Source organism: Zootoca vivipara, chromosome 11, assembly GCF_963506605.1.
Source record: "Zootoca vivipara chromosome 11, rZooViv1.1, whole genome shotgun sequence".
In the NCBI taxonomy this organism is placed as follows: Eukaryota; Metazoa; Chordata; class Lepidosauria; order Squamata; family Lacertidae; genus Zootoca; species Zootoca vivipara.
In genome coordinates this window covers 13,928,129-13,949,605 of record NC_083286.1, presented here as the reverse complement: position 1 = coordinate 13,949,605, position 21,477 = coordinate 13,928,129, and the positions used below count along the sequence as shown (strand labels likewise).

The 21,477-nt window shown below is 42.2% G+C and overlaps 1 protein-coding gene across 1 annotated transcript in view; it reads left to right on the top strand.

Annotated features, from left to right (window-relative positions):
- SLC12A2 (solute carrier family 12 member 2) overlaps positions 1–10,468 on the top strand; it is a 53,084-nt gene extending 42,616 nt beyond the window's left edge. The window contains exons 21-27 of the mRNA XM_035099726.2: positions 874–921; positions 2,853–2,969; positions 3,083–3,194; positions 3,627–3,713; positions 6,055–6,190; positions 6,338–6,405; positions 7,755–10,468. Coding sequence (XP_034955617.1) covers positions 874–921; positions 2,853–2,969; positions 3,083–3,194; positions 3,627–3,713; positions 6,055–6,190; positions 6,338–6,405; positions 7,755–7,890 — 704 coding nt within the window. The 3' untranslated portion in view covers positions 7,891–10,468. The remainder of the gene's footprint in view (positions 1–873; positions 922–2,852; positions 2,970–3,082; positions 3,195–3,626; positions 3,714–6,054; positions 6,191–6,337; positions 6,406–7,754) is intronic.
- The last annotated feature ends 11,009 nt before the right edge of the window (positions 10,469–21,477 follow it).

The following is a 21,477-nucleotide window of genomic DNA, read 5'->3' as shown; positions in this document are numbered from 1 at the left end:
GCAAGAATATCGCCACACAACAAGGATGGCCCATTGAAAGACATCTTACTACTTCATCTCCTTGGGAAGCCATTTTTTTGAACCCCAATGTGTTTGTAAGAAGTGTGCAAGACAGCATCTTGGAGCATTGAGACACAACAGCATACATGCCTTTACTAAGCTGATAGCCAATTTGTTGTACTAGGGGATCAAAGATTAGCAGTTTAGTAGTAAACATGTGTACAGAATTTTTGGTCATGGTATTTGAACAATGTTATGTGTTTGACTTTTATCTTTGTAAACTTCTTAGAACTTCTATTTACCATCAAGTGTTGCAAAGATTTTGTTAAATAATTGCTCTTATAGATGCTTTAAGCCAGGCATCCCCAAACTTCGGCCCTCCAGATGTTTTGGACTACAATTCCCATCATCCCTGACCACTGGTCCTCTTAGCTAGGAGTTTGGGGATGCCTGCTTTAATCACTTAACAAGTGCATCTTGTCTTGAGGAGAAGTTATGGGACTAACTATTGATATCATTCCCATATCTCCCCCACCCCAAATATCTGTTAGGGAAATAATGTTTAAATTGCAGCAAACATCTCTATTTTCTAACCCAAACCCTTTTGAGAGTGAAAAGGGATCTTAAATGGAAAAAAATCTAATAGTGTAGCTACTTTTAATATGTGGTAGAACTTTGTGTGTGTGTTAAATAAAGTGGTATGTTAACATGCTAATCACTTACATTCATGATCACTTATATTCATGAACACAATTGCTTTGAATTCATTCATTGTTTGGCTTTTCACGCTGCATCCTAAAAAGAATGAAGAGTCCACATTTTTATTAATACTGCAAAATAACCTTTTAATCCCCCCCTTTAAACCTTATCCAGAAGACGACGACGATGGCAAGACTCCAACGCAGCCACTTTTGAAAAAAGGCAGGCCATTTTTCCATATTTTGTTTTCAATCAATTCTTTTCATGCTGTAAACATCAGTTTATAATTTCTCATGCTTTGTTTCATGTACCATAACATTTTACATGTCTTCGGTAGAAGGTAATAGTTTGTACTTGCTGGGCTCATGGGAACCTTGGTGGTTGGGTGGGCTTCTTGGACTAGATAAGTTTGTGGTATGGGGATAGAATAGGAACATAATGCTGTCTTAAATATTAGAGTTGTCTTCAGCTACAGCCAGGTGAGAGAGTGCCCATAGATAACTTCTGGTGCATATATATAATGTGATATCTTCAGTTAAATATTGCAAGGTATCCTCACTCTCTTAGTGGGAAGCTCCTGTTCAGGGTTTCTGCCAGACAATAGTGTCTTCCTCCTGGGATACCAATAGTTGGGAGGGGCTGAAAAAGGCCAAATCTTCCTTCCCTTTAGGGAAGTTTTTAATGTTTGATGCTGTACTGTTTTTAATATTCGGTTGGAAGCCACCCAGAGTGGCTGGGGAAACCCAGCCAGATGGGCGGGGTATAAATAATAAATTATTATTATTATTATTCCCTATTTTCCAACTGACACATAATATGTGATTCTTGGAGGCCACTGAGCATGTTCATTGGGCTATTTTAATTTTCGGTAGGGAGGTACTTACCTCTTAATATATATTTTTTAATGGTTTGTACTTCTTTATACCTCAGGTAAACCTCAGTTATAAAAAAATTCCTTCAGTAGCACCTTAAAGACCAACTAAGTTTTTATTTTGGTATGAGCTTTCGTGTGCATGCACACTTCTTCAGATACACTAGAAACAGAAGCAACCAGACCCTTATATATATTCAGAGGGTGGGGTGGGGTTATGGGAATGGGTGATGGGCTGTAAGAGTGGTAAACCTGTTGGTGGCTGCTGCAGTAATCAGCAGTCGTTAACAGCCATCAACAGGTTTACCACTCTTACAGCCCATCACCCATTCCCATCACCCCCACCCTCTGAATATATATAAGGGTCTGGTTGCTTCTGTTTCTAGTGTATCTGAAGAAGTGTGTATGCACACGAAATCTCATACCAAAATAAAAACTTAGTTGGTCTTTAAGGTGCTACTGAAGGAATTTTTTTATTTTGCTTCGACTCAGACCAACACGGCTACCTACCTGTAACTCAGTTATAAAGAACATGGTGACAGCTCCCTCTTATTTCTCAGTAGCTCCATTTTTGGCTCCAGCCCTCTTGGCACAGAACCACTATTCAGAGAAATGATTATATTCACTGCTGAACTTCAGAGTGGTTTGGGAGCGAAGCTGGTATGGATGGAAAATATGTCACTCTAGACTTTTTCTAAAAAGAGAGAAATTAATGTACAGGAGCAAAGCTGTGAAAACTTTTATTTGGGTGTTTAGGCAGGGATGCCATGTGTTTTCTGCCCTTCCTAGGAGAGCAAATGGTCTTGCATCAGGTTTCATGAGGTTTGATTTAAGGTAGGCGTGGCTAACCTGTGGCCTTCCAGGTGTTGCCGGACTTTTCTATACTTCCCTGACTGTTGGCCATGCTGGCTGGGACTGATAGGAGTTGCATCTGAAAGGCCCCAGCTCAGCAACCCCTGATTAAAGGTAGGGGGTGTCCTATCCCATCTCCAGTTATATTTTTTGATGGTTCTTCAAATTCATAGTTGTTTTCTCACACGCTAGCATTGCTTGTATAGCGGATCTTCCCCTCCTTTCTTCTTTGCAGCCTAACATGCATCTTCAAAACCTGCTCCAAAGGGTTGCGAGGGCTGGAGGGGAGAGGAAAGGGATGTCCTGTTGCACAAGCAGAATGGCGCTCCCACAACATTGGAAGCAGAAGTAACCCATATTCTGCATTTGAGATAGGAATAAAGTTTTGCCCTTCTTGCTTTCTTTTAAATGCCACTTCTCTATTCTACAGATCCTAAAGGTCCGGCCTTGAACTTGGCTGATCAAAAATTGCTTGATGCAAGTTCTCAGTTTCAGAAGAAACAAGGGAAAAATAATATTGACGTATGGTGGCTTTTTGATGATGGGGGTAAGATAGTTCTTTTAAAATAATAATAATACTGCAACTAAGTAGTGTATAAAATTTCTGATACCGCCAAATCTTAACACGGTACCAAAAGTGAAAATTCTTTATTCATGTAGGCTTGACGCTGTTGATTCCATATCTTCTGACAACCAAAAAAAAGTGGAAAGACTGCAGGATCAGAGTGTTCATTGGTGGAAAAATAAACAGAATAGATCACGACAGAAGAGCGTAAGTTTCATAAAGTACAATTCTTTTATTATTTGGAAAGTATGGATTTGTTGATTGTTAGTTAGGAGAAATCAGTACTCTTACTTACCAGACCAGATAATTAGCAATGATTTTAAAACTCAGTCTTATATTTAGCTATATAGCTTATTTTATTATTCCACTTTTAAAATATTAGGTTTTTTTCTCCTGTGTTTCTGTTGTGAAACTTATTAAATACTGAAGGTTCTTGAGGCAGATATTTTCTAGTTGTTTATAAAAGTTAGAGAGTGGCATTTACTCCCAAGCGTAAGATTGCATCTGAACTTTCTTAATAATCTGGTGATCAGAATATAGAACCAGCTGATAACCTTTGTAAACATGCAAACCATTTTAGCTATCTTGACTGTACAGTTCAATATATACATTTAACTATGTTTTTAAAATTGCTTTTAGAATGGCTACACTGCTCAGCAAATTTCGGATAGATTTCTCAGATATCATGGTTCTTGGTGATATCAATACAAAGCCAAAGAAAGAAAAGTAAGTTGTTGTTTGTGTGTGTGTGTGTGTGTGTGTGTGTGTGAGAGAGAGAGAGAGAGAGAACATTCAGTTCCTATATTTGTTTTCACAAAATATTATTAACAATTTACACTAGCATTTAGCTGCCACTAGCAGCTAGTTTGAGAAACATAATTAAGTTTATAAAAGTACCGTAAAAGCCACAGCACTTTGTTCACTCATTTATTGTATTTTTAGGTATTTACACCCTACCTTTCTAATGTTTATGCACTAGGATAACTTATCAGTTTTTAAAAAAGAAACACATTGACTTTTTGATGATTTAAGTGGCATGTTTCCTTTGAGCTTTAAGTTCTACCCTTGTTTTTTGCCTCCAGTTTTTTTCCTCCGGCCCACCCCCCCTTTTTGTCTGTGCATCTTTTCTGATCTCTGTGATGGTATGTGATTTTATGTGTTGTCGTGAAAGATTTTATAATATGTAAACATGTATGCATATGTTTGGTTTAAAGATGAAAAAGAAAAGAAGAAGCCTTTATAAATAATGAGCATAATTAAGAGTTGTACAGCATTCATGCTCACCAGACTTTTTAAGATTCAGATGGAACTCTTTCCTGATACTCTCCTTTCCTCAAACCCACAGCAATATAAATATATTAAAAATTTTCTTTTGCAATTAAATGGCTTGAGCAATAGTAAAATGTTTCTGCACAAGCAGAGCATTTATTCATTCCATTCATTAATGTGAAGTGATTACTTAGGGCACAATTCTCTGGTCCCAGGGCCACTAGAGTTTTGTGGATCTCCCCCTCTACAGGAGCAGGCCTCCTTGTTGCAGTTCTTCACCATTATTGGTACAGTGGAGAAGCAAAGCAGCATGTTCCCTATACATGCTCCTAGAACAGGAAAAAAGGGATGCCAACCTTGGAGCTAACATTGATATTCCTACCTTCTTTGTAAGAGTTGATAAAGCAGCCTTTCAACACTTCTAATTCAGCATCCATTCTCTGCAGTTTTATTATCAGTGTTCCACAACTATAATCTGATAGTTGGTAGAGCATGAGACTCTTAATATCTGGGCAAAAGATCTCCACATGACATTGGAAAGGGTCCCTTCCAACTCTACAATTTTATGGCTCTATGAAATCCCCAATAAAGTACCCATTTTATAAATCTGAAGAAAATGTTCCTATTCCTCTTTTCAAATAGCGCCTCACCACACGGCAACTCAGACTGCTTTTATTTAGCTAGAAACTCGAGAATTTAAAAAAGCAGCTTGCATTTACAATGGAGTGGAAAAATGAATAAAAGTTTTGCAATATGTTGGTCTGTCTTTCCTACTTACATTAATTGAGTAATGGTGGTAAAATGCGGCTTTGTAGGAACTCATTGTATTGGCTTTTTAAAAATTCACATAGGAATCTTTCACTACCTAGAAGATTGCTTTGCTAACATAAAGACATAATATGGCTGTTGCATAAGTGAGATGGCTTTGGATTCAGTGGCAGCACCTAGTAATAGAAGAGGAGGGAATGCATTTTTTTGCCCGTTGTTGTGTCCTCCTTCTCAAATAACCTCAGGATTTTGGCTGCTTTCTCATTAAAAGCAAAAAAAGCTATTATCCTTGTTAGTTGTGTGTATAGCAGTTTTGTCATCTTACACAGGCTCTAGGTTTTTGTTTCTTAAACAGTAGTCCCCTGTTCTCTTGAAACTGAGCGGAGTTGTCACAGTATTTTATGATATTGGAGGGAGACCTGTTGCCCTGTTGTCCAAAGGTGGGGAGAGTTTATCACAAATTTAAAATCCAGTAGGAATGCCCAAGCAGCCTTGGTGTTTGCATAAAGCAAACGTGGATTCCAGCTAGTGGTTCTGTTGTGCAGCCTTTAAGTCAGGGTCCCCAAACTAAGGCCCGGGGGCTGGATGTGGCCCAATCGCCTTCTCAATTCGGCCCATGGACGATCCAGGAATCAGCAAGTTTTTACATGAGTAGAATGTGTCCTTTTATTAATATGCATCTCTGGGTTATTTGTGGGGCCTGCCTGGTGTTTTTACATTAGTAGAATGTGTCCTTATATTTAAAATGCATCTCTGGGTTATTTGTGGGGCATAGGAATTCATTCATTATTTTTTCCAAATATAGTCCGGCCCCCCACAAGGTCTGAGGGACGGTGGACCGGCCCCCTGCTGAAAAAGTTTGCTGACCCCTGCTTTAAGTCTTTATTGTGCAGTCTAGCTTGGAATAGAGAAGTCACATTTATCTTGTTAAATTAATATAGCATCTTAGTTGCAGGTCTCATTGTACAAATATTTCAGTTAGGAGTCTGAGGACTGATTAACTTCATCTGTATGATAAAATAATCTTTAGCATTGCAGCTTTTGAAGAAATGATTGAGCCATTCCGACTTCATGAAGATGATAAAGAGCAAGATGTTGCAGATAAAATGAAAGAAGATGAACCTTGGAGAATCACAGATAATGAAATTGAGCTATACAAAACAAAGGTATTTTTGTCATTCTCTTTCCACATAGGAATATTTAAACTTCTTATAGTATTCAGTTGATTTTCAGTTGCTACATTGGTAAATCTACTTGCTGATCTTTAAAAATTGCTGTTTGGGCTGTTTAAAATGTTCTCATTTTAATTGCAGAGCCAACGCCAGATTAGGTTAAATGAATTACTGAAAGAACATTCAAGCACAGCTAGTCTAATTGTTATGTAAGTACTGCTTTCTGTGGTTCTTGGCATCAACACCACTATTTGGGAAAGGTTAATAATTTTGGTGGCTATGAAAAGATCATTGGCTTGGCTTGAGGATTGCGCAGAATGGAATTTCACAAACGGGACAGTTCTCTAAGTTATGATGCAGTGGTTGAGCTGCCTGATTAGAACATAGCAACAGACTTTCTGTGAGGCAAATACCTAGCTAGGTTTTCACAAAAATGTCCCATGACAATAATTCTGCTGTAATCACTACAAGTTAGACATGACAAAGTTATCTTAATAAACGTACATATGAAGACCCTGAGTTTCTAGGTTTCCCCCTAAAAAGTAGTTACATATAAGATAAACAAGAGATGCTTGAAAACATTTATGAATGCCTCTGACTTTGGGGTTAAAGGGTCATTGATTCAGCAGAAATAAGTGGCAGCCATGCTGATGGATAGCCAGTGATAACCATTGTTAACCTTAGAGCAGACCCATTGAAACTGATGGAGCATTCAGTAGTGGATTGAGTATGACTTAGTTGGATGTCACCTGTTGTGTTTGAGAGCATAAGGTTGGATTGAGCAGAAACTCCTGTTCTGCAAACCTAGATGTTCTTATTTCCTTTCCCCCTGCAGTATACAGGGTCACCATCTACACCAGGCATGGCCAAACCTGGCCCTCCAGATGTTTTGGGACTACATCTCCCATCAACACTATCTAACAGGACCAATGGTCAGGGATGATGGGAATTGTAGTCCCAAAACATCTAGAGGGCCAAGTTTGGCCATGCCTGATCTACACTATTCCAGAAGGTGCCCCAAACCTCTGGAATATATTTTTGGAGGCATAGTAGGCTGGAAAGGGAGAGGGAAACAAGCATTGGAAAGAGAGCATATTGCTTCAGCTACAGTGGCAGATAATAGAATAGTGGTAGTTTTTGAGGGTTATGGTATTTAGGATTTTGACATAGTAACACTGAATGATGGGATAGAATTCTTAAAATAATAATGAAACGATCTTATTCTGTGCATGTTTGTCAGTACCCGTGTGTCTTACTCTCAGATAACTCCATCGAGGATTACAGCTTTGCCTTCAATGGTAGCAAAGTAGCATATCTGACAAATTTGGAAGATAATTCTCCAAACAACAAGTATTGTCTGTTAATGCTACTACTGCTTCTAATAAGCATTATTTAGCAGCAAAAATCTGGGTAACAGATCATTTTAAAGTTATCTTCTGTAATTAAAAATACAAACGCTGGCTGTCAATCTCAGTAATTTTGAGACATTTTGCATTAACTGATCCGGTTGTGCTGTTAACCTCACAAAATGCCCAGTTTATTCTTTTTTTGGTTATAGGAGTTTGCCAGTAGCACGAAAAAGTGCAGTATCGAGTGCACTATACATGGCGTGGATCGAAGCTCTTTCAAAGGACCTGCCACCAATTCTCCTTGTCCGTGGGAATCATCAGAGTGTTCTTACCTTCTATTCCTAAGCACTACTGCACAGCATGTAGCTGTGAAGAAATGGTACTTCAGTGCCTAAAGTGGGAGAGACTGAGATGTTTGATTAAAATATTAACATCACACACAGGCAAAAAGTGACTACTCTTTTTCACTGTTCCACTGACTTGAAAGCACACAAGGAAAGTCACTATACTAAAGTTGTGAAAGCTTCAGTTTTCTTCTAATTCTTCTGTAATTTAATCTTGCTTAATGGGGAAGATTTCTTGCTGGACTGAAGAATGAATAAACAGGATTTTCTTTGCTACTTGAGCGGCAGCAATAAAAGTGTTTATTTTTGATCAGTGAAAGGATTATAGATTTATAAAAGCCTTTTAGCCTTGAGGTGCCTTCTGAAGTTAACCAAATTACATCCATATACTCTATTTTGTAAATTTATAAAGAATGTCAGTCTGCCATTGGCTAAAACTTTAGATCAAACTTCTTTTAGTTTAGACTTCCATTTTAATAAAAATGCTGCGTTCTGGTCTTCCATAAAGGTATTAGTTTTATTGTTGTATGTTTCCTGTTGTTTGGAATGGTGTGTGTTTTGTTTTTAAAGATCTCTGTTGGATCTGAGACAAAGCTAAAAAGTGGAGCAAGTTGGCTGTAATTAAAAAAAAACACCAAATTTGTTACGTTAATATCTAGGACTTTGTACTTTTCAATTTGTACCACTGAATAAAGCTAAAGTTTATTGACAGGAGGTCCTCTTAGATTTCATCATATATATATATATATTTCCTATTGGGCTACTTTGGCTGAAGGTTAATGGACCAGTCTTCACTCTGTAGCTCTACTGTGAAGCTGCAGTTATGTTACATGATGATGTAAATGTCAGGCGCGTTTATGATATGCCATCTAACAGGATACTTCAATCTTTCAAGGACCATCTAAATAAAGTTAACAGTTTGTTCACCTGCTTAAATGGACCACATTTTATTAGAGGTGTCCCCAAGGGCAATTTATTCAGTTGTCAGAATCTATGTTTAGTCTTGTTAAATACTCAGGTTTGATCCTCTTGACCTTATGTTTTAATTTGTATGTGATGACCTTGTGTATTCAAGAACTGCCAATTTGTGTGCCCTCAATTTTTGTGTGTGTGTGTGTGGTTTGACTGCTTTATATTTTTTTACTCGATGAATTGCTTATTGAAGAATCACTTGAGGTTTTATTCACTAGTTTGTAATAGTGCTTATGCCTATTATCTGTAAGAGTTGCCTCAAATCCTTTCCCAGTCTCTTGGCATTAATACGGGGTAATATGGGCTAGATTGAACACCTGTAATTTGGATATTGAAGATATTGAAGATTCATATTCTCTAATATGAATACACAATATTTTTTACTGTGCAAGATCAGAATAAATGAACAAAATTTTTTTGGTAGTCCCAGTTACTGAGACAAGGTGGTTCTTGCAGATGGTGATTAGCATTCTAGAAAGTTACAACTCTCATTGTCTTACCAATGTTGTTTGTGTTCTCCCCTTTTCAGAAGTGCAATACAAGTTGGCTGCCAGGTAGAGTAAATCAATGCCAGTACCTAGTTTTCAAAGAAAATTTAAAGTTTTATAATAAGAACAGGATTTTTTCCCCCTAAAAAGCATTCCCAATGTGTAATAGCATTGATAATTACAAGTTTGCAGTGCTTATTGGTGTGATGAGGGGCATAAAATTATTCAATTAATCTGAACTTCTATTTCCATTGTTTATGTACAGACAGTAGGGCATGAACTTAGTGCTGCTATCGTGAAAAAGTGCACTGGTACACTTATTCAAAATTTTGCTATTCAGGAAAACCATTGCTTGTTATCTGTAAAAGGAACCAAATGAAAAGTGTCTCTGTGTGCTGTGTAAAAAAAAAAATCAAATTTATCTAAATATGCATATATGGATGGGAGCAAAATGTAGTCTGTAAATTAATAAAGGTTACTTCATACATGAGAATTCTCAGTATTTCACACACACACGCACACCACACTAGACACCAAGACAACAATTGTACAATTCATTCTAACACTCCAATAAACTTAATTGCACCTTGTTAGCAAGAGGCAATTTTATGATACATAGCCATTCCAATTTCTAGTTATTATGAATTGATCTTTCCTTTTTGGCGCCATGTTTTCTTAAGTTCCAATCAGTAATGACTTGAAATAATTGTTTTCCCTTGACACTCAGCAATACCATTTCTGTAGCAGAAACTTTATGAAATTAGGAAGTGTTTAGAAAGTAGCTGAAAAAAATCAATTATTTATTTGTTATGTTTGTATTAGGCTTTCCTTTTTACATAATTTGTTTTATATGCTTTTCTGTTTATTTAAAAATGAACTATGGTCTTAATTTAAGGATTGAGCTTGGTTGGTACTATTCCACAGTTTGAAAATGTCATGTCATATTTTGATAATATTGTACTGTAACTGTCACACACAATGGGTTTTCTAATGTTTTAACAACTTGAGTATTGCAGTTACTACTCTGTATTGGGGAGGGATCACTGCAATAAATGGGAGTGAATTAACTGTGGTTGCCTAAATCAGCCTATTTTTATTAATAAATTCCTTTCCTCTGGTTTTCAATACTCTTTATTTGAGCCCCACCTAACATGTAACATAATATGCCAGGAAGACCTAAACACTACAAGTTTTTGATATTACATGCACTGTTTTAAAAAGTGCTTCTGTAACCTGTAGATGAAAACAAGGGCATGGCAAAAACCACTATTAAAACGAATGTCCAGTTGTTGCATTTGACTGTCCAATAACAGGGTTGGGGTGGAGCTATAGAAATAATCTCATCTTGCACATTTAGAAATATTATGAATTTAAAAAATAGACTGTCTTCATCTAGAGTTTCAATATAGCTCCAGAGCTTAGGACAAGGAAACATGTTGAGAGACAGCTCAAATATACGAGTGGAGAAAAACTCTAGGTGGATACAATCGGACACCGGTGAGGGCTCATCATCAAGCCTATTTAGTGGCAATGAAGGCAGCAATGAAAGCATACTTTGCTTCCTCCATTGCATCCTCATTGTGCCACCCAGCAGAGCTTTTACAGGTAGCATGGGGCTTCTTACAGTCTGGACCATTGGGATGTGAGTGGCGCTGTGGTCTGAACCACTGAGCCTCGGGCTTGCCGATCGGAAGATCGCGGTTCAAATTCCTGCAACGGTGTGAGCTCCCATTGCTCTGTCCCAGCTCCTGCCAACGTATCAGTTTGAAGGCACGCCAGCGCAAGTAGATAAATAGGTACCACTGCGGCAGGAAGGTAAACTGTGTTTCCGTGTGCTCTGGTTTCTGTCAGTGCCCTGTTGCACCAGAAGCAGTTTAGTCATGCTGGCCACATGACCCAGAAAGCTGCCTGTGCACAAACACGGGCTCCCTCGGCTTGAAAAGCAAGATGAGCACCACAACCCCATAGTCACCTTTGACTGGACTTAACCGTCCTGGGGTCTTTTATTTAGCATTTAGAGCCAAAATGGCGGCGGAGGCAGTAGCTTAGTCAGAGCCTCCCGCCTTCAATCAAGCTTTTAAGCAGTTTTTAGTCACCTTTTGATCCTAAGTTGACACTTAAATTGTTCATTAGTTGCCTTATCAGTTTGTCTCCTTTTGTTTTTAGTTTTGTGGTTTTATTTTATGGTTTTATGGCTCAACTCGACTTAGCGTAATCACTGAACGCCGAGTGAAGATTGATTGCAGCCCTGGCGATTAACTTGCAGTTTCGTCTTTATTCACTGGCTGTTTTTCCTCCACCTGTTAAAAGACCTGGTTTTGACTTGACAGAACTTTGCTAATTCCTTAGAATGCCTGTTAGAAGGAAAAAACGAAGCAAGAAGAACCAAAACAGCATAATTGGGACTCATAAATCCTCTAAAGCTGAGAAGCGGTCGAAAGCGAATACCATTACTCCTAACCCTGAAAGAGAGCAAACTGTGAGTAATGATGTCGGGAGATCCCCCCCACTCTTTTCTCCAAGGGAACGAGATGACCTGACTCCCCTCCTCTCAAGGAGGGTTGGAGATGATTCAATCCAGAGGATAGGAGGAGGAGAGACTCCCCTTACTCCAAACGCTGACCCACCCATGTCTTTGGAACAAAACAGCAAAAGAGCTAATTGCCAGCAGATTCCAGACATGCACCCTTACCAAGAAATTTGCATGATGTCTGCAGAAACTATGGTCTTAGTTCTCCAAAGACTGAATGAAATTCTCACAAAAATAGTTAATATAGAGGAGAAATTGGATATCTGCCCTCCCTTTACAAAGCCCAGGCATAGCTATGTTAACGATTTGCCAATACAAGTCACGGACCAAATAAGGTCCTGCCAAGTTCTCCAAAAGAACCAGATTATGCTTGAGATTCATCGCAATGTGTACAGGTGGACGAATCGCAGGTCAATTACAACATCCTTATCCCAGCTTTTGAACTGCCATTATAAAAAAGTAGACCTGGAAAACTTCCACTTCTTGCCCAACACAAGAAATGCCACACGTTTACTTATGACCTTTAGTAAACCGGCATTCCCATCCCGACTTATGGAGATGAAAAACATCTTATGGCGGTCTTACTCTCTCCACCCGGTAAGGGTTTTCAAAGATGAAGTAGTGAGACAGTTGGTCCCTGACAGAGAATCAAAACAAATGCTGAGAAGGGAAATCAAACTAAACAATAGAGACATCATAAATACGAAAGAGGAAGAGAAAGTCGTGAGCTCAGAAATACAAGAACTGAAGAGAAGATTATTAAGCATAAAATCGGAGATTTCAATTCAAAGTATAAGGACACTACAGCCTGGAACACAATATTTAAATATGCCCATCAACTTTCCATCCCAAGGAAGGACATCGGTCCAACACTCGGATCTCCTCCTAAGTGATAGCAATGAAGAGGAAGAGCCTGGCGACCATGATAACTCCATGTTAACAACTCCCAAAGAACTTCAGGTTGCTGATAGACTCTTGATCCAAAATACTCAGGCTGGTCCTTTGCTTAATACTCCCAAAACCCACGAAGACAACCGTTCCTCCCCATTCCATCTTTGGCAAGATAGGACAGATGGAGTTCCTCAGCAGGAAGCTGGCTCTCTGTTGGCGAATGATCCCCATTTTACAGCACATGCTTCTTTAATATTCCCAAAGGCCCAGAAAGAGTTAGCAGCCCCTCGGTCATCCCATGAGCAAGAAAGGGATTGACAGCTAGTGGGCCATTGTGGGGCCGCCCTTCTTACATGGGGTGCTGCGGGATGGGCCATACCTAGTGGGGATGTTTGTCCAGCTGATTCCATACTCCATCATTATACCCTTCCGACCCAAGAGACCTGGCCCAGGGATGACTGGTTAGTGAGGGGATACCAGTCCTTTAGAGATGAGGCCAACATGGGGTTTGGGATCACCACCATGGAAGGGCGAGGGAGGTATGGCGGTGGGGGTAGATTTTACAGGCGAAGGGTTTTGAGATGTGGTGATGCTCGAATCCCTTCCAATCTTCGCCCCATCCCGAGGGACGAGGGTAGGGCGAGCAGGGATTACCCACCTCCGTCACTGGTGTTGTGCAATGCCAGGTCTATAGGCAATAAAACCGCCACTATGAGAGACTTTTTCATCTCACTGGAGGTCGACCTGGCTTGCGTGACTGAGACCTGGGTGCGTGAGGGCGAAGTAGTTGCCCTGCATGAAATAACACCCCCGGGCTTCTCCGTCCTCCACCAGTCGCGGACTGTGGGTCGGGGGGGAGGGGTAGCGCTGTTAATCCGGGAGGATTGCTCTTTCAGGGCTCTGCCATCACCATCAATCACCGGCATTGAATGTGTTGGCCTAGTGTGGGGCACCAAGGGGGGCTTGGCTGTCTGGCTGGTGTACCGACCACCTAGCGCACCAGCAGCCACCCTGTCGGACCTGCTGGAGGTGGTGGCAGGCTGGGCCTTGGAGTTCCCTAACCTACTGGTTTTGGGGGACTTCAACGTCCATGCAGATGCCACCCCCTCCTCACGGGTTCCGGATCTGGTGTCTTCCATGGCGACACTAGGGCTCTCCCAGTTTGTTTTGGGTCCCACACATCAAGCAGGCCACACGCTGGATTTGATCTTTGGTGCGGGTATAGACGTGATCATGTCCCCAACTGTGGAAGTGCCATGGTCTGATCACTACGCTCTGAAAGCCAGGATTGACTTCCCGCCCCTCCCCTGCTTGGGTGGCGAGCCTATTTGGGCTCGCCCGCATAGGCTGATGGATCCTGATGGATTCCGTCAGGCCTTGCGGGACCCTGCTCCCCCTGGCGGCTCATTAGAAGAGCTGGTCGAGAACTGGAACAACCGGCTCTTGGCGGCCATCGATGAGATCGCACCTAAGCGCCCTCTGCGACCCCGCCGAAACCGGGCCCCTTGGTTTACCGAGGAGCTTCGGAAAATGAAGCGGGACCTTAGACGGCTAGAGCGAGTATGGCGGCGTGCTCACGACGGAGCCTCAAGAACATCTTACAGGAAACATGAAAGCCTATGAGATGGCGGTGAAAGCTGCAAAAAAGTCCTACTTCTCAGCTTCCATTGCATCCGCTAGCTCTCGCCCAGCACAACTTTTTAGAATAATCAGGTCTTTAACAACCCTAGAGGAACAGCCAAATTTAAATACGAATTTGACCCATAGCTGTGAGGCATTTGCGAGCTTTTTTGCGGAGAAAGTCTTGACACTCCGCCGTGACCTCCCTGCCAATTTGGATACAATAACGGAACTGGAGGCCCCTCGACTGTCTTCGAGTTCAGTATTGGACCAATTCGATCAGATACTCCCTGCCGATGTAGACAGATTCCTCCGGGCTGGAAGGCCCACCACTTGCTCCCTGGACCCGTGCCCGTCTTGGCTGATTAGAGCGTGTCCAGATGAGGTACGGGCCCCCCTGGGTGAGATCATCAACTTGTCCCTGGGCACAGGGACTTTCCCAGAGGAGTTGAAGGAGGCAGTGGTGCGTCCACTCTTAAAGAAAACATCTCTAGATCCTTTAGATCTATCCAATTATCGCCCGGTTTCGAATCTTCCGTACCTGGGTAAGATAATTGAGAGAGTGGTTGCCGAACAGCTTGGTAGGTTTCTGGATGAAACATCAGCTCTAGATCCATTTCAGTCCGGCTTTCGCCCTGGTCATGGGACCGAGACAGCTCTGGTAGCCTTAACAGATGATCTCCGTAGACAGCTGGACCGAGGTGGGTCGGGACTGCTGATTCTTTTAGACCTGTCAGCAGCCTTCGATATGGTCGATCATGACCTTTTAGACCACCGCCTTGCCGACGTGGGGATTCAGGGCACAGTCCAACAATGGCTGCGTTCCTTCATCTCAGGTCGGGGACAGAGAGTGGCGCTAGGGAGGGAGTTGTCGCCGCGGCACCCCTTGGTGTGTGGAGTCCCGCAAGGCGCAATCCTTTCCCCAATGCTTTTTAATATCTTTATGCGCCCCCTTGCCCAGATTGTCCGGAGTTTTGGGCTGGGTTGTCATCAATATGCTGATGACACCCAGATCTATCTGTTGATGGACGGCTGCCCTGCCTCGGCCCCGGACACACTCACCAGGTGCTTGGAAGCTGTGGCTGGATGGCTACGTGGGAGCCGACTGAAGTTAAATCCTTCGAAGACAGAGGTCCTCTGGCTAGGTCGGGGCGACATGGGGTTGGGGGGCCAACTCCCATCTTTTGCAGGGGCTCAATTGGTACCAGCGCCTTCTGTCAAGAGTTTGGGTGTAACCTTTGACGCCTCCCTTTCCATGGAGGCGCAGGTTGCATCCACAGCAAAGGTGGCATTTTTCCATCTCCGCCGCATCAAGCAGTTGGTCCCTTACCTCTCTCGCCCCGATCTGGCCACAGTGATCCATGCGACGATCACCTCCAGGCTTGACTATTGTAACTCGCTCTACGCAGGGTTGCCCTTAAAGCTGACCCAGAAACTCCAGCGGGTGCAGAATGCCGCGGCGAGGCTCCTTACAGGGTCCCGGCCGTGGGATCACATTCATCCAGTGCTTTACCAGCTGCACTGGCTCCCGGTGGAGTACAGGATCAGGTTTAAGGTGCTGGTTTTGACCTTTAAAGCCCTATGCGACTTGGGACCCTCGTACCTACGGGACCGCCTCTCCTGGTATGCCCCGCGGAGGACCTTAAGGTCCACAAACAATAATATTCTGGAGATCCCGAGTCATAAGATGGCTAGATTGGCCTCTACTAGAGCCAGGGCCTTTTCAGTACTGGCCCCAACCTGGTGGAACGCTCTTTCCCAGGAGACCAGGGCCCTGCGGGATTTGTCATCTTTCCGCAGGGCCTGCAAGACAGAGCTGTTCCGCCTGGCCTTTGGGTTAGACTCAGCCTGACCCCTGTGTTTTTCTCCCTCATGGCTTGGATTTATGGCCTACTTGAAATGAGGCTGCACTTTAAATTTTAATACTGTATTTTAATCTGTATTTTAACTAATTTTTTTTTTTAATGTTTTATTGTGGTTCTGTTGGTGTCAGCCACTTATGGCCTACTTGAAATGAGGCTGCACTTTAAATTTTAATACTGTATTTTAATCTGTATTTTAATTAATTGTTTTTATGTTTTATTGTGGTTCTGTTGGTGTCAGCCGCCCTGAGCCCGGTTTTTGACTGGGGAGGGCGGGATATAAATAAAAATTTATTATTATTATTATTTTACCTTACCTACAGTCTGGACCAAAGGAAGTGGTAGAACTGACAGCAGCTCACTATGACTTGTTTGCAAAGCATTTTGAGGACAAAATCACTTGCATCCACTGGGATCTTGACTTGGTTATTGCAGCAGATTAATCTCAAGGGGTGCCCAAAGCACTCTCTACAGTAATGCCTCCGCGAATGTCCGTCTTTTCTAGCGTCCATTCCGGTGAACGTCCACAGCAAACTTGGAAGTACTGGAACAGGTTACTTCCAGATTTGCCGCTCGCAAATGCACTAAATCGCGCTTCACGCATGTGCAGACATGGTGCTTTGTCCTGTGTCCTTTTCGGCTAGCAGCCGGGGCTCCGGAATGGATCCCAGCAGCAAAACGAGGCACGACTGTAGTCCTGCTGTATTGGATGAGTTTCAGTTAGGCTTGAGGATGTAGACAAAGGGCTTGGATCAGCTTGGTGACCACTTTGCCTTGGACCTTGCCACTCTTGGCAGCAAGGAGGCAGCTGGCTGGGCCATGCAGGTGATTAATGCCTCCTTATGAGAGCGGGTGGTTGAATCCTGCCTGCTTGAAGGCGGCAGTGGTAAAGCAACACCAAGAAATTCTCCATGGATTCAGAATGCCTAAGTAAGCCAGCTCCTCCTTGGGCAAAGTTCTTGAGTGGGTGATCGCAAACCTGAACCAAGCACTCTTGGAAGAAACTGATTTTGTAGATCTATGTAGGCCTGGTTCACTACACTGGATGGATGGGAAGTTGCCTGCTCTGGATGGGGTTATACTCCCTCTGAAGGAACAGGAGAACTTCTGGGTCCTTTGCTGTGGCTTGAGACTCACATGGCCTCAGTGGCGCAGAGTTCCTAGCTGCACCCCTATCTGGACAGGGATAGTTAACTTCTGTTGCCTATGCTCTGGTAACCTCTAGGTTAAATTACTTCAACATGTTATACATGGGGCTGCCTCTGAAGTTGGTTCAGAAACTTCAGCAGGGGCAGAATTTGGTGTCTAGGTTGCTCACTGGAGCAAGATGGTTTGAGAATATCACACCAATCCTGCCCGACTGCAGTGGTTGCAAACCAGTTTCTGGGCCTAATTCAAAGTGCTGTTTTTGACCTACAAAGCCCAAAATGGCTCAGGATACCTTAAGGACCACCTCTCCCCATATGAACTGACCCAGACCCTGTGATCATCATCCAAGTCCTTTTTGTGCAGCCTCTGTGACAGGAGAGTGGTAATATGAGAACTGGTCTTTTCTGTGTTGGCTCCCCGTTTGTCAGATGCTCTTCACGGGAACTCCACATTGAAGCTTCCACTGGGCTTAGGCATCAGAGGCTCACCTGGAGCCTTTATTACATATCTTTACACACCAGGCAAAAACATTTCAACTAGGTGTTCAGCTGATTAACATTTTAATCAGTGTGTTTGTGGGAGACAGGGTTATTGGTTTGTTTTATTATGTATTTTGTACTCCCATTTTGTATTTTTCTGTTGTGAGCCGCCCTGGGATCTTCGGTTGAAGGGTATACAAGTTTAATACAAATAATAATAATAATAATAATTAATAATAATAATAATAATAAAAGTAGCAGTAGTATTCTTGATAAGCCAAGGGCATTAATAAGCCTAGTCCATGTCTTGGGTTGTCTAAAGTTAATCAGAAATTAACCCCATTCAGGAACACACTCCCTGATTCCAAAATTTGGACACCTCCTTAAGTCACTATCAGATGATCTTGGGGGAATATCAAATGACCCTGGAGGAATCACAGGTAGGACAAAAAGAAAATAGGCACCACTTCTTTGTTACTAGGATTGACTAACTGAAGGGGTACTTCCTAATGCAGGTGTCATTTCTACATGTGGATTCTTACTGATATTTCCCCAAATAAATTGTTTTAACATCCAGTTATGCTGATAACCATATTTTTAGGTACCAATAAACCGTATAAGCTGTGAATGAAATGGGTGGTGGTGTTTTGCTTAATATCCCAAAAGCTTTTTGCATTGGGTAACACTGAGATTCTCTATGTTGTTAATAACTGATAAAGAGATTTAATCCCCTGTCTAATCTTTCATGTTATTAAACGGCTTAATTGCACATTAAAGATTCAGCACCTATAGCCAATTTTGTATAATTTGTGTGTATATAAAGTTAGGATTTTTCTTCTTGTCCAGTGAGCACTTCTTGATACTTGCACTGGACTGCTTTCTCCACTTTAGATAACTGTATCTAATCTAAATAAATAAATAAAAATTCCTTCCAGCAGCACCTTAGAGAGTTTGTCATAGGTATGAGCTTTCGTGTGCATGCACACTTCTACAGATCTAATCTGTCTGCTTCTAGGAACACCAATCCAAATATGGGTAAGCGCAGTATTGTTCTCCAAACAGTTTTCCAACCCTCTGTTCCCCATCCCCTTCTGTTTACCAGTACATGAGAGGACCTGCCCTTTTAACTGCATGACAACTAAGGCTTCATGGCAATCTTTGCCGAGGGACTCAAATAACATTTTTAAGCCTCTCCACAGTTTGTTTTGTTTACAACCAAAGACCACAAAACAAAGCCCCATTTAGAACTCAATAATGGAGCACGCATTAAGATGCAAGCCAAGTGAATATAGATAGCCATTCATTTCACTACAGTTAGCGAAAAGGGCAATATTTCAGATGAAACGTGAAGTTTGTTGAACATCTATGAAATGGTTTCCACGCCAATTAAGTCGGTAGATCTATCTGTCCTATCAGTAGCTACAATAAAGAAAGCTGCTTTTAAAGATGACACCACCCGTAAGCCATGCCAGCTTAGCAAAAAGCCACAAGATGCTATTTGCAGACAGTAACACCTGCTCTGGTTTACCTTTTCCCTTTGGAGGCAGAGCAGCTGCATGGGAGAAAGATTGCTGGTCCCTTCCTCTTAGGAAATGACCTAATAGCAATTCTGAGGCCCAGTAGGTTTGGTGAAGAAAGTGCAAATGGTTCTCTTGGCAAGTTGAAGGTTGATATTTGGTGGTGGGAATCTCTGGCCCCTAGTGCAGTGTGAAAAGACAGCAGCTGTTTGAAATAATGAGCTTTACTCCTTAGAAGCTGGTGTCTGTCAGGTGGTTAAAGAACACAGCTGAAACTTGACTGCAGTATTGGATGGAGAGAGAGAGAAAGGCAGCTGTGGCTCCCTTTTCCACAGAAAAATTCAATATCCTCTTCCCCTCACAAAGTGTGCTATTTGAATGGGGCAGAATGGCTGTACTTAGGCTCTGGGTTGTTTTTCCCCCCAGAGGAAAACAAAATGGAAGAGAAAGGAAGTTTTGTGCCCCTCTCTCCCTGCTTATGAAGTGCAGGGTAGGAGAGATTAATGGCCGCCCTGGGGCTGTTGTTGTTTTTCAGGCAAAAGCAAAATGGAAGAAAGAGATGTGGCAGTGTTGTCGTTTTTTTGTGACCCCTTATGAGGGGCAGGATCGGAGAGCAGCAAGGACCGGGTGGCATCCCTGAGGCCTGGTCTTGAGGTAAGAACAAAATGGAGAGGGGCGGCAACTTCCAGGTTCCCTCGTCTCTTAAAGCCTCTCAAAATAAAAAGTGGCGCTGTTACTCTCTGTTTTGACAATGGGATAAAAAAAAGAAAAGGGCATTCATTTGGAAAGCAGCCATCTTTTGTTGCACTTAGCCTGCTTCCTGTAGCTACAACTTGTACGCAGGGGCTTTTTTGCAGCCGGAACTCTCCGGAACTCAGTTCCGGTACGACGGTGGTGGGGCACCATTGCCCTTCTAAGAGAACAAGGGAGGTGTTGAATTTTTGGCAAGTTTCCTAAAAGATAGGTTTTTTAAAAACAAACAAAAAAACTTCACTTTTCGAGATTTTGCAAGCTCAACAACTTTGCCAGAAAAAGCTCAGTTGTCTCTGAAATTGAAATATGGCATAATCCTATACTTTCCAAAATAACAGAAAAGGCACAAGGCTGGTGATAATTTTTTCCTCTTAGCCTCTGCCTTCTTGCTTATGTAGTTCTCCCTGTAGCTACCATTATGAATGGAACGGGTGCAAAGAAATTGTATCGCCAGTACTCTGTCCTCGGCATTGGAAAATAGAACCAGGGAGGGGAAAGTAGTACGGTATGGTGACAGAATAGCAGTGAAACTTTCTTAATTTGCAGGTCATTGAGTGCCATCTTGTGGCCAGACAGAATATTCTAGAAGGGAAAGGCTATTAAAGAAATCTATTTGGGGAGGGCAAAATACAAATTATTTTGGGGGGATTTAGTGCTCCTATTTGCTTTGCTGGGACTCTGAAGGGGGCAGAGGTGGGGTGAGGTGTCATGAACTGTTTTATTTGGAGGGGGTAGGCACTGAGAAAGGGAGGCACGGCAAACTCCAAAGACCCAGTGCCTGTTCAGAAGACCCCGCCCCCCAACATTTTCCTGTCTCCTCCCCTCATTTCACCACCTGCTTCTTCATGCAAAACTCAAAATAACTGGGAAGATCTTGAAAGGTACCGTGTTATTCCTATGTATGCAAATCACCACCCCAAAAAATATCCTAACCTCTCTCTCCACCCCTCCACCCCCATGGATGATGAAGTCACAACACTTCATAGCTCCTGTTAAGTGTTTCTCTTAAAGTTGTGTCGTCTCATTGTGCTTTGCAAGATGGGAGAAGCAAGAGAATTGAAAGCAGTTTTGCTGGCCACGTTGTGGGGGGTGGGTAGAGTTGACACACGCACGCAGTGTGGCTTGTTTATTTGTTTTTTAAAAACTGCACTCAACTAGACATTTACAAAACGGACAGATCTGTTTGCTAGAAGCAACGGTGCAATGAGTTTGCTTAAATTGACTGCCAAGGAAATAATTGAATAATATAGAGCATAGGCTCTCTTAATATTATTTTTAGTAGCTGTTATACCTCCCAACAACCTCGTGAATAAATGGAGCTATCAGG